This window comes from Mchenga conophoros, linkage group LG6 (assembly GCF_057382185.1).
Source record: "Mchenga conophoros isolate Kocher_MC1m ecotype Shallow Benthic linkage group LG6, M_conophoros_male_GT1.1, whole genome shotgun sequence".
Classification (NCBI taxonomy): domain Eukaryota; kingdom Metazoa; phylum Chordata; class Actinopteri; order Cichliformes; family Cichlidae; genus Mchenga; species Mchenga conophoros.
This window is the reverse complement of record NC_140531.1, coordinates 22,915,572-22,929,545: the sequence shown is the minus strand read 5'-3', so window position 1 is coordinate 22,929,545 and position 13,974 is coordinate 22,915,572. Positions and strand designations below refer to the sequence as shown.

The following is a 13,974-nucleotide window of genomic DNA, read 5'->3' as shown; positions in this document are numbered from 1 at the left end:
CCAGCCAGTGCTGCAATGCTCTCATATTCTATTCTGCCAGAGTGTGTGTATGTGTGTGTGTGTGTGTAGTGCTGTGTGTTAAGGTGAGTAAGTGCTTTCTGACAGAAGCTTCATCCCTCTCTGTGAATAAATGAGTGGGTCACAGTCACGACTTGCATTTTATCCTGTATGTCTCTCTATTTTTGCCTCTTAACTGTTCCACCTTCCTTCACATCCAGTCTATTTACACCTGCCCTTCCCTGTCTAGACACAAGGAGCATCAATGCCTGTTATATAATGTATTTCCAAGCCAGCATGCTTGTTCTGAAGTTCCACCTGCCCTCACCTTAAAGAAATAATACGAAATGGAAGTGACGGCAATGAAGGGGTGCAGGATAACATCTAGATCCACTCAGAGAGGACAAAATGTTAGAAGCAATTAAAGAGTGAAAAAAAGTGAGTTTAACTTGCTTTGACCACAAAAACTTCTGTCATTCCCAACAGTCAATAATCACTTTCCTAAGCCAATCCTGTGTTAAACCGTCCGACTCATAGCATGACTTACTGTAAATATATTATGGACAGACGAGAACATACAGTGAACACATACAAACACACACGTCCATAAACACAAGCTCAAGTAAATTCTATTAGTTATTGAGAAACACACATGCACTGCTGATTCTTACATAACCAAACTTAAGCTTCTGAAATGGCCAAAAACAGCATAATACAATCCGTTACTACTTGTACCACCGCGGTGTTGATCGGATAATCATGATTTGGCTTCTATTTAGCAAGTACAACTCTCTGAGATCAGCGAGGAAGCTTAAGCATTGGCTGAATTTAAAAAAAGAAGCTGTAGTAACATTTCGAAACCTTTAAACTGATTTTTGTACTCTTTTATTTTTTGGTGTTGATTTGGTGTCACATTGCAAAGGTGGGGCTACACAAGCTACTTTAAGCCTTTGAAAGATAAAATCTAAATAGGAATGTGCCTTTCAGTCAAATAAAAGTTTGTTATTACATTTTAAATGGTTTTAATATTTCATGCAAATTTAATAAAATGCTGTAAAGACAAAGAAAACACAAACTTGCACGAGAGCTACGCTGTGTTTTTAATGTTAATGCTTAGTACTCTATTTTTACATTAAAAAAGGCTCATATTGTTACCTGTATGTGAAATGGTAACTTCTTTTTAATTGAATGCTTTTAGATTCACCAATTTGCATAAACTGCAATTGTAAATTCACCAATCAATAAACTAAGGGCTGTGGTTCAAAAGGTGGAGGGTCATTCACTAATTAGAAGGTTAGTAGTTTGGTACCTGGCTCCTCTACTCTCTATTTGCCCTTGGGCAAAATACTAAATCCCAAATGACCTCCTATGCATCCATTAGCATGCTTGCTAGGAAACTGGGAAATACTTGCAGTATTTGTTATGACCACCTTTATTCTTCAACCTATCTTTCTTGTAATCTTTTCAGGAACAGTTCTCCAGATTTCTTTCTTTCTGAGATCATTGTCATGCTGACAAATCGAGCTGTTGCCAATCAGATGTTTTCCAGATGGTACTGTGTTATAGATTAAAATCATAATGTGGTTTTCTGTGTTCATAATCCCATAACTTTTAAAAAGACTTGCAATAACATTGTCACGATCCTGGGTCTTATGACCCAGTGTTTTGAGTTTTAGTTCATTTTGATGTTTTAGTTTATGTAAGCCCTTCAGGTTCCTAAGTTCATTTGTTATCATGCTTAAGTGTTTCTAGTTCTTATTATTTTCCCCTCGTGTTTCCAACTATGGTAAATCTCCCCTGCTTTTCATGTGTTTCATGTCTGTGTCTTACATTGTGAAGTTTGGGTTGTCATGTCTACGTCTCATTATGTTTCCTGTTTTATTGTGAAGAGGTCTGGTGCTTCTGTGTTAATCGTGTTCAGTTTTACTCTTCCCCTGTGGCGTTGTTATGTTCATGTTGATCTACTGTTCCTTTCTGTTCCATGTTTCAGATCCCTATGTTCTGTCTCCCCCAGTCTGTTAAGTCCACATGTCTTGAGTTCCGTCAGTGTGTTTCCTGTTTTACTTTCACAGTCTGTTCTATGTTAATGTTTCCAGTTTTGCTTCCCTTGCCTCGTCCTGCTTAATTACTCTCAGCTGTGCTCTCCTCCTGTGGCTCATTCCCCCTCGTTATCCCTCAGTGTATTTAAGCCCCATGTTTCTCTTTGTCAGTGTTGCGTCCTCCATCATAGCTGTGTGATTTTTCCCTGTGGCTCCTTGTGCTTTAGTTTTTCCAGTTTAGTTTATTTTGTATTGTTTTTCGTGTCCCACTCCACGCCAGCAATAAAGCTGTGTTTTTTGAGTTTACCTTTTGTCTCTGTGAGTTTGCGTTTGGGTCCTACTTTTGCCTGCACACAGCCGTACTGTGACAAACATTGGCTAAAATGCAGCTCCAAACTACGACAGGCTTCGCCATGTTTTACAGATGGCTGCAGAGGCTCTGTTGTACCTCTCTCCTGACCTCACCTGTTGTTGTGATAAAGATTTGTTTCAAAGACTTGGATGTATCACTACATAAAAACTGTTGCCACTGGTTTTCAGTCCAGTTCTTGTGTCATATGTCATACCTGAGTCAAAGTTGTGCTTGAATGACTCATAAGTCAGTATTTAGTGAGATAACTGTGTTTTCCAGCTACAACAGGACATTATTTTCAGTACAAAGGCAAGCAACAAGCTAGTGATTGCAATGGAGAATTTAGCAGCTAAAGCGCAACATATTTTCTTCAGAAGATAATGAAAAGACAAGACAAACAGTGATTGTTTGACCAGAAAGAAGACTGCAGAAAAATATATTATAAGGTGATAATAATTTCATTTGCATTCAGTTTGTTATGCTGCCCCCAAATAATCATCCAACCAGAAAAAAAGTTAATATCTCACAGTTTACTGAACTTAAAAACACTCTATCGTCTTTTAGACCCAACAGTCTCATACTCGTGTGTGTGTGTGTGTGTGTGTGTGTGTGTGTGACTATTTGTGTTCTGCTAAACTGCATTTTGTTACATTTCACACTAAGCTCACACTTGAGAAAGATCAGCCAGTCATGCTGATTGCTCCAGCAAGTGAAGGTAATGCTTAGGCTAATTGCAGTTTCAAGATAGCATTGTGCTCATCACGGCCAGTTGACTTTATGGTCTCCCGGGGTTTGCTGAGACTCATAACGTTGGATTGTTGCATCTTAACCTTTTCACAACCTTTTAGTTCATGCTCCCACAACTGTGGACTGATGTCCTGGACAACCTAATAAATAAGGATTAGGGCGTGATAAAGAAAAAGAAACTATGGAAGTATCAGAGTTTCCGTTCCTCCTTCACACACTGGTTTGACTCACATGACATGAGTTGTTGTTTTCAGGCGAGTGCGCTTGTGTGCGTACACCAGGACACAAACAGAAACCCTCTGGGTCAGTGTGTGTGTATCACAACATATTGGTGGACTTTCCCTCTCTGTCTCCAGTATACCTGTGATAGGGGGCAATACGCAGACTGTAACCTGGATATGAGGGTAAATATGCTGAAGCAGAAAACAATGCAAGTCTCACACCTCAGGAAGGAAAGCACTGCCAAATGCCTCCTTTGTCAAACAAGTGTACAGCCTGCCAGGAGTGTGCACGAATACCAGAATCCACAGAATACAGTCTGGAGAGGGTTACATGCCAACATACTGACCCAGATATGGAGACAGGGGTGTTGTGCTTTGGGAAGACTTCAAACAGTGCATAGGAACAGTATGCCAGGGTCTTCCATCAAAATGTCTATGAAAAACAATGCGCCCATTGCAGAAAAGCCAAAGATGTGTTATGTGTGTGTGTGTGGCACAGTGTGACTGTAATTGTGTGCAAGTTCCTTTGATGTGACCACCCACTTGATTTCTTAAGCTTGATTTAGACTTCTGTGATAAACCTACATCCTAACTTACATAGTAACCGGAAACTTCTTTTGTCCCCACATTGCAAACTTCCATGGCATTCTAGTCATTGTGCTACGCGTTGACCTGACGTGTAGATACAATTTTCAGGAGGTGCTCGTCAGGTTACGCAGAACTTTGCTGCGTAGGGTTAAAATGGAGTTCCAGTTATGGCGTAGGTTATGATGTAGATGCAGAACTATACACTCCCTCACATGCTAGCTACCAGTTAATTCAAGGTATAAAAATGAAGTTTCTGAAATCACGGAAAAAAAAAACCCAGACATCTTAAGATATATAAAGGAAAAAAATCCACCGACTGAGTGAGAATCTGAGTGAACCTCAGTCTCTCTCCCTGACAACCAAACAAGGGGAATAAACCAGCCAGGGAGTGACAGAGCCTGCTGAGCCAGGACTGATTCATTAGCCTCGGGACAGCATTGGCATGCTACACCATCATCACTGGGGAGATTTACAACCTCCTGGCTATGGATGAAAATTCCTTCAGGATTATTTAAGATAAAGAATATATTTAAGAGGATATACACCTCTTTGAAAATGATAATAAAGAGAATAGGGAGTGACATATCCAGAATGGCATCAATTGGTTACTTAGTTACCTCCCAACTTATCCATGTTTCTTATTTGAAGCAAAAACCAAAAAATATTTATTTCATGTGATGAAAGCCTTTGCAAAAAATATTCTCACATCCGATGTCTAAAACTAACTTTTTGGTTTCCTGACCAAGAGACAGACAAGCCAATCCACTGGCTAAGCATCGCAGAGATCAAATTTACATACATACATTTACATAGATATTTAGGTAATAATTATGTATGCAACCTTAAAGACATGGTCATTATTTGAAACAAATTATGAACAAACAGAAGGACCTGTATAATTCATATAAATCTACTTTGCTATTAAATGTATTCAAGAATGAAACCAACTTGATGGTTTTGTTAAACATGTGATGTTTATCGACCTTCTATACACTCTCTGCAGTTACCCTGTTCCATTTACTCACCTTTGTGGTGGACAACCTCAGAGAATTACCCGCCAAATGGAAATTTTTACCCACATTACACCTGTTACCCGCCCTTCACACAGGGAGGTAGAAGGTAAGTGCCAGAAAGGTCAGAGAGTGTTTTTTAAACCACAACAGAACTTATTACCTCAACCTTAACCTAATGTCATGAGTTTCTATAAATGGTGACATTAAAAATAAAATACAACCAATATCAAAAAGGTTTCTTTATGCAAAAAGACTAAAAAAAGACAATTTTCTTTTACGTCACAACAGCAGGTAGCTCCAAATGTTTGATTTTGCTGATGTTTTTTTCCTGATGCAACCCCAAAGGGATTTGTGTCTCTGACTGGGATCAAGCCTAAACCCATTACCAAAAAACTAAAATAAAAAATCAGTGACAAATATAAATTTCTCACCATCCATGTAGAACATTTACTCGGCAGCTTCCATGATAGTCTTCTTCTTCTACATACGTTGCATGTATTGTGGGTACTGAATCAATAGCTGTTGAACAGCTATAATAAGACTGATGACGCAAGGCCTCTTTCACCTCTTCTGGCTTATTTCTATAGAACAGGGGAGACTTTTGTTGTTGTAGGTTCGGGAGTTTCAGGAGGAGTTCCTGTTGTAAATTCCCCTTCATGTGTGGTTTCCTTTTCACAGTAAAGGAGATGGATGCCCAAAGAAAGAGCTCTCAAAATTCACAGGAGGAACACTTACTGTAATACAATATGATTCAACCAGAAATCTGAAGTAGCAGAACAGTGAAAGATCAAATGCTTCCAAACTTTTTTAAAATTCCAAACTATCCCAGATATCCTTTGACATCAAGCATGAGGAAACTGGATTATGTACATTCAAAGGGAACAGTTGTGATTTGCAGTTGTAAATCTTTCCACCTCAGACTCAAAAGTTTGAAATATAAACCAACTCAGCTGCAGTATGTTACACTACAGGTCTCCATACAGGAAGTAAAGGAGAGGGTGTCAAATGGGAGGGGAGAGGAGGGGCTGGTTGGGGGGGGGGTTAGGCCATCAGAGACGGATGGGGGAGGCCAGGAATGTGACCTTGCACAAACACATTGACTCCTGTACTTGGTATGAAGTGGGGAGGGCAAAAAGTGGGATAAGGCAGACTCAATTAAAGAAGAGGAACAAGCAGCAGAAAACAAACATCAGTCATGAGCTGCTGTTGACTTGGCTCCAAATACGAAGAGCTTGTTTACATCTGTCAGAGCGCTTTCTCAGATGACAGCGCTGCCGTTAAGAGGGCACGCAGCTGCAGGAAAGAGGCAATTGTCGCAAATGAGAAAAGCAAGTTGTTCAACTCTGCTAACTGTGATGTTCTCTGAATTAAGTGGGACGCTGTGTGGGAACGTGGTCTGTTGGAGCCAAAATGATCAGTCACAAGATCTGCAGAGAAAACGTGATCCTTAAGACACCATCTGTGCTCAGAGGACTGATTTACTTGTTTGCACAGATGACTAAGTCTGTCACATATTCCTCACAGATACACCATATTTCTAAGAACTTCTACTAAAGGAAAAAAAATAGAAAAATATACTTAAATTTCTTTTTCCCCCCGTTTTATTAGATGAGTGGATCAGTTCTGTCTCTTTTACACAATAAGCCTTCTGTCTATTTATTGAGCCTTGTTCTGCTGAAGGTGTATTCCTCTTAAAAGGGAATTTTTCCTTCCCACTGTCACCAAGTGCTTGTTCACAGGGGTCACCTGCTTGGTGTGGTGTTTTTCGCTTATTGTAAAGTGTATTACTTATAATATAATAGACCACTTTGAGGCAACTGCTGTTGTGATTTGGTGGCGTATAAGTCAAACTATTAAATATAGTTAAAACATCTTTTTAGCTGCTTCTTTCAGATTCAAATCTTCACATGAATCATATTGACATTACAGATCAGAAACTATTGACTTTATCCACACGCTGATATCTTTTCACTTGACCAGACGGCTGTGCCTTCAAAAGGGAGTTTTTTTGATGTGAGATTTTCTAATGATTCATTCTGGGTTCCCCACAATTTAACGCTCAGGTCACTTCAAATAAACAATTATCTTACCATCAGCCGTAAATACCAGTAACATCACTGTAACTGGAAAGAATAGTGACTAACAGGGAAACAGGAAAAAAAAACAGCGCCAGACAGACATGATGAGGCAAGTTATTCACAGTCGGAGTATGAAGAATCCCACTGAGGGTATCTAACCCTCCAGTTTCCTTATTCTTCTTATCGCCAACTGCTAGCCAAGACACGTAGGTCCAGGTAAAAAGCCGGGATTTGACCCTGCTATTGGTTGGATGCCCATCATTGTGTTTTATATTTGCACTGGTTTATATTTAGATCAGTTAGGCAGATCATGGTGCCTCTAAACTCAACTACAGCCAAGAAAAAAACACAGAAGACAGACCGACTTTGCTATCAGTAATCTGCAATGTGGATTTCTGACATGTTTACAACATTGCAAGTTTTCACATCAGTGAACATTCAGTTTAAGCTTGTGTGTTATTACCCTCAACAGTGTCTATTATTATCAAACTTAGTTTGGATATCAAGTTATATTGTGGATCTGGATCCCATTCAGCAAAGAACCTGGATTCGTTTCATTTTGTAGGCAGCACATATTATCTTGTTTTGGCAAGACCACTGTCACTGGTTCAAATAACAGAAGCTGTTGTTTGAATCATAAACAATAAAAATGCCAACATTTAGCTTTTTTTGTTACTTTGTGCTCTATCTGCTACACTCTGTCTTCTCTGTCTTCAAAAATTAAAACACCATCATTTAGCTGTTAGCTATTTTCTCTTTAGCTTGCAAATTATGAAATATAGATAATCAAATAATTTAGGATATTGGTAAAAAAGATTTGTTTTCAGTAAGATAATTATCATTACTGTACTGGATACGGATTTAACCAAGTGCTATAATAAACAATTATGTTTTTCTGCTTTCACATTTCAGTTTCTGGTTATGACATGGAGGGCGATGTCTACGACATTTCTAAGTCATAAATTGGCAATAAAGGTTACTCCCAGATGATCCAATAGTACTGTAAGAAAAGCTTCACAGTAGCTAACCCTAGTTGTTAAACCTCACCCAGCCATACCAACTATGTGCTACCTTAACCTGCTCAAATAAAGAGCAGATAAAGGAGTGCTTGAAGTGTTCAGGCCTACAGCAGAAAGCATTAAAAATATTAAATCCTCCAATATAGGCTGTCTTTGCTGTTTTCCTTGTTGTGTTTTTACTCCACGAGGCAAGTCTGTCAGCTTCCTATCTTTTATCCAAGAAAAAGTTGCCTCTGAAGATAAACAGAGGCTTTTTTTGTTTAACAAAAATTGCCTCTTTGTTATAGTAATAATACATTTGTGGTAATGAATAAATAAATGAATAAATCTGAGTGTATTCTTAGTTTCAGCAGCATAACATACACATCGCATCTCTCACCTCATCATGACTGTCCTTATCCTCCAATGGTATGCGGTATGTCTTGTGTCTTTTCTTGCTATTACAGTTAACTGGTACTTTGCAGGCCCTGTAAAATCAGGCAATAACCAGCAGGACAGGAGCTGTAGCTCTGCAGAGCAACAGACACATGGTCTTTGTGCGCAGCCAAGCCATAAGGTACATCCAGTGCCACAGGCAGGTCATCAACCGTGCCATTAGGGAGCATGGACTGTGGAAACGTCTTGTTGATCACTAGTGAGCTTCTGTTGTTGCACACATAGTAAAATTAACCATGAATGAGCTGTCTTTCATAGCAGTGCAGCAGGAGCCTTCAGGGCATGGCGTGTGATGTAACACTGTCAGAAATGTGTCATTCCAAGAGGCCTTAAATGCTGGCGATACAGAGAGGGCTTTGAAGTGCCACAATGAACACTGGGCCTTGTGCACCCCCCCCCCCCCCAAAAAAAAAAAAAAAAAAAAAACCTCCCATTGTAACCCCATCCTCCCCCTCCATCCACATCCACGGGCCCTATCACACAGACGCAAAGATTGAGGTTACATAACTTGCTTACAGGGAGTCAGAGTGATTTAATTTAAGAAAAATGAAGAACAGACTTTGACCCCATTGAAGCTGGCAAAGTACTTTTTTTTCCCAAGCTTTAACTTAGAATGCAGGTAGCACTCACATATGCACAGCATGCACACACACACAGACACAAGGACATATTTGGGACATTTTCCATTCAATAGTGGTATTAATTAGAGAGAGAAAGGGACAGACAGAGCAAGCCTGAGTGAGGACTCTCATCAGGCTTTGAGACAGCAGGGGGCAATATGAAAGCCTCATCTCCTACGTCGAACCACCTCTCCGGTATTGTTTACCAGCATACTGACGACATGGGGGGGGGGGGGGGGGGTGTTTAATGAACACTGCTCCCCTGCCGTCTGTCTGCAAGTAGGTCTGTACATCCACAGTTTCCTGTGCACTATGTGATAGAGAGTGGAGGGAGCATTCACTACAGATTTGAGTTTTTTCTTTAGATCGATTCATAATAAAGTGGCCCATTGGGAGAATTGCAATGTAATGATATAACATGTCAATAGAAATAAGTCTTTTCATCAGATTCATTCATTCAGAATAGATTATTTGTATTGCTAAATTATTCGATAAATATTGCTTAGAGAAACTTGTGTGCTGCTGTATGTATTTGATATAAGATCATTATTTCTATTTGCTTTTTTCCCCCAGTTTTCTTTTTTATACAGAGTCTGGAAAGTGAGGGCAAAAGGTAAACGAGGGAAAGGTTCAAAGTTTTGGGCACAGACTCGACATCCAGTCTGGCTCTTATCTCGGAAAGGCGACAGGCTTGATGGTTTCGTAGATGAGTCTAGGATCTTATCTACACTCATATCCAGAGCCTCATAGCACCACAGTCTGTCCTTGTTCAGTCAAACACTCCACCTTCTCTCTCAGTACTTTGCAACGGATCCATCGCAAATTGTCAAGAATCTCCTCACATAAACCACTTTAGGCGCAGACCAGACACACTGAAGACAACTTTCACAACTTCTACGTGACCGAAAAATGAACAAGGTAAAAAAAAAAAAATTATAATAAGATTCTCATCTAGGCAGGCACAAATGATAATGAAAAAACAGCAAGCACTTACCAGCTTTTTCTTTCTCAGGAACAACGGGGGTGCTCTGGGAAAAAGAGGAGAAAAAAAGATTATAGTCACGATAGCTTGGCTATGATGCATTTCCATGATACTTGATGCCACGGAGTGATTCACACAGGAAACTCGCTTGATTTTTCTTAGCACTTGTAAGCATTCCTAAATAAACCTTGACCTAGAGAGTGTAATTAAAATAAGCATTCATCCTGTGTTATTCCAGTGTTTCAGCAGCTACTTATTTCATTCCTTTACATGTTATCCCTCTTATTTGAGGAGCATCTGCAGTTTTATAAACCAGTGTTTTAACACGAGCTCAGCAAATTGTATGTATTTGCTGAACTGCTTGTTCGTGTCGGTCATCTGGCCAAAGAGAAAAGCATGCCAGTCATTGCATAAAAATAAGTGTTGATCTTCGGTATTAACCATATATGCTTCTAAGAATCTTGCCTAAATGGAGCGTATAATTACACCACATTGTTTCATGACATACCGGGTTTGAGATACCAGGAATGTGGTTGCCAAAACCCAATATGCATAATTTTATGATGTGTAAACATTTTAATAAATGGTTACAGTAGATAACAAACCTACCAAAGAATTCTGAAAAAACCACATCATTAAAAGTGTTCACACAGCACACTTTCCTGTGAGTTAATGTTGATTCAGCTCTCACGTAGGTCGTCTGGAGAGACATTACTGATAAAATCACAACACATTTTGTAGCTGTAGTAGATTCTTATTATTCTAGTTGCTTAATATGACCTTTTTTGGATTTGTTGCAGGTTTTAGAAAATAATGCTGCATCAACAACCTTTCTGGGTAAAAATAGAACAGTCTGTGTGTCGTTTCAGTGGTAAAGTGCATGTGTGTCTGCACGTGCGTAGAGTGGAGCATTCAGCTGGAATGTAAAGGTCTTTCTTGGTGCTGACTTTTGACCTCAGGGTCTTTTGCTGATCTCCACACCCTGACCTGTTTAATCCAAACTCCCCTGGAAGAGATCAGACAAAGTAAGCAGGACCATTCTTACAATACTCTCACACTGCCCAGAGAAGAATTCTGTTTTCATAAAGTCTAAACATTGTGATATTATATGCGATATGATATTTGTATTAGGATGAGTTTACAACTCAATGTTTATTTTCCCCTCAGAAATAGCTAAACAGCTTTAATGATGTTTAAGTATGCTGTTACAACTTTGACCTCTTTCATTCCATCCTTCTTTTAGAGCGATAATGCCTCAAATGGCACCAAAATTCAAATTAATCACATTGAGTGGAAGCAAAAGAAATGAATCATTCTTGTTTCACCTTCAGGTGATTAAAAAACAGCAGAAGTTAGAAAACGTCAGCCAAGAGACCAAAGGTTGTGTCCTGTCTGAGAGCTTGGTTTCACTTATCACTCACTGATTTGTTTCATTTTCACTCGCTTATTAGTTTAGGTTTAGACACCAAAATCTACTTGGACAGGTTTAGGAAACGCATGTTGAAAAATAACACTTTCCTATTGCATTTAAATGTGATGCCAAGGGTGCACCCATATGCAATGAGTTTGGAGTGAAAGACCTATCCTACTAATGCCTAAACCCACATTGTGGCACAAATACCACAGGACAGCTGGCTGGAAACATGTAGTTTGGGTTAACAGTTGAGGCAATTGCCCACACACTCACTTTGGCTGAAGAACGATCACATTCTGTTCTTCCGAGAGTCCTTACTCAGTGATACTGGCATCAGAGATTGGCATAAGGAGTCCTTTGGTGATGTGCCATAATGGACTCAAAAAAATGAAGATCCTTTAAAGAGTGACTATTTCCTTAAGGAAAAAACTCCATTCAAGAAAGAAGATATTTAGTGTTTCCCTAAAAGACCAACTTGTAACTTGTGTTTTATCCTTTCTGTACCATCCGTAAGGTTGGGAAACACGTTACCTTGTAAACATATTTCATTTCAAACATTCTGGACTAATGCTGCATTTCATTTACCTCAGAGATCGGGTTTCAGAGCTGTGAGTGATTTCACTCATGAATTGAGCAAGTTTTAGTAGCAAAGTCAGTTGTTTTACTTCCTAGCAAGGTAGAACTATTCATGCATCACAAGAAATACAGCGCAATGATGCTTTTTTGCACGTAAAAGATCTCCAGCGTGATCATGGAAAGAGCCTAGTCAGAGCTCTGCGTATGGCTTATTTATCGAGTTAGAAATACACAATAGTGGCTGTACAGTTTTAAATCTTTACTGTTTTACTACTGCATATGTTCACGACTGCCATCATGTCTTGTTAAGTCAGTGTTGGTGGGGCTGCTCTAACTATTCGAGTTGGAAATTTGATTTGAGGGGGTGTTCCAGTTGGAAATTCTGACTAGGAATTTTGAAATTGAGCTGGAATGCACTACAATGCAATACGATGCCTCTATCATCATTTATCACATGTAATTTTTGGATGACGAGATACCGCAATAAGCTTACAGAGAACCGGCGTTACGCTAGTAACCAAACAATTTCCACTGTTTCCTGAAATTTGATGTCAACACTAAACTTTACAAATCTGATTAATACAAACTCCCGGCCTTGTAAATGTTTCTTTTTTTCTCTGTTAGTATGAGCACAATATATTTTGCCATAAAGGGAGCATTACTTTGATTATTAATCACTTTTAATTTCATTGGCATCAGGCTGCAGTACGGTCACATTCAAGAAAGAAACATGACTAATCATTACAGAGCAAAAAATATGGCTACAGGCGATTTGCTCCTCCAGTCTCAGAGGCAGCCCCTGTATTTTATGACTGAATAACCACAGGTATGACACGGTCTGGCGAGTATGAACACAATGGCTGCTCTTATGCACGAGTTTGTTTTTGCTAACGTGTTTGCTGATTCACGCTGGATAAATGAATTATCTTGGTCCTAAATCCAGTTTTTAGAATCCAACGAGTGAATTATCTGCTCACACATAGTTTAAACTAAAATCCACACAAAATCGTAACTAGATTTTTATCTGGCGATGCATTTGTTTATGGTTGTTGAGTATGCATGTGTACGTGTTTATGTCTGCACATGTGTAACATATCATATGTGTGCTGAAACAGCAGTAAATCATTTGTCGGTCACTTTCAGACGTAACACGGGTGAAGTTTCCTCTGTGGACAAACAGCTTCACAATTTATTGCTAATTAACAGCCTAAAAAAGACACCAGGGAGAAGCTGAAGGCTCCTGTCATTAAATTATCCGGAACAAACAGAACATCAGCAGTGAGGTGATGCCAGACATACATTTATACTCAGTGCTGTTTCAGCTGTTGCACACGGGTAATATTAGCTCTGCTTTTTCAGCCACAATGTTTTGTTACAGGAAAACATTATGAATGGTATGAGACTCAGCTAAGATAACACAAGCCACCTGCTCCATTTTTGCCTTTTCATCAGCTGGATATAGGTTAGAAACAGTATTTATTATTCTTGTTTCGCCACAATATACAATTTTATTTGAAATACTACCAAAATGCCAAAATATATCCTCAAACAGCGTTTTATATTTAAACAGCACCACATTAACTCAGATTTTGTACATGTACAAGACATGTTATTCCTTTATATTGTAGCAAAAAGGTTCTTTTTAAAAAAAATCTGAATGGCTAATGTTTTGTATTTTCATCTACAACTCTGAAGGATGGAAATATGGGAGGTCTGTGTGGCTTCTCTGTTTAGGTCTAACAAGACATTTCAGTTCACCAGTGCACCCATCTTATTGTGTAAACACGACACCACGGGTTCCTTTCAGTGACCCATGAGATCACTTACACACAGTGTAAACCTCAGCTTTCACGTACTGTTGCGTTTCACTTTATGATAGCAATTACAGATAAT

At 39.2% G+C, this 13,974-nt stretch overlaps 1 protein-coding gene across 2 annotated transcripts in view; it reads right to left on the bottom strand.

The window, feature by feature from the left end:
• Positions 1 to 13,974, bottom strand: part of dlc1 (DLC1 Rho GTPase activating protein) — an 85,805-nt gene that overhangs the window by 50,494 nt on the left and 21,337 nt on the right. For both annotated transcript variants that reach the window (XM_085276828.1, XM_085276829.1), the window contains exon 5: positions 10,104 to 10,137. In XM_085276828.1, the coding sequence (XP_085132954.1) occupies positions 10,104 to 10,137 (34 nt within the window). The remainder of the gene's footprint in view (positions 1 to 10,103; positions 10,138 to 13,974) is intronic.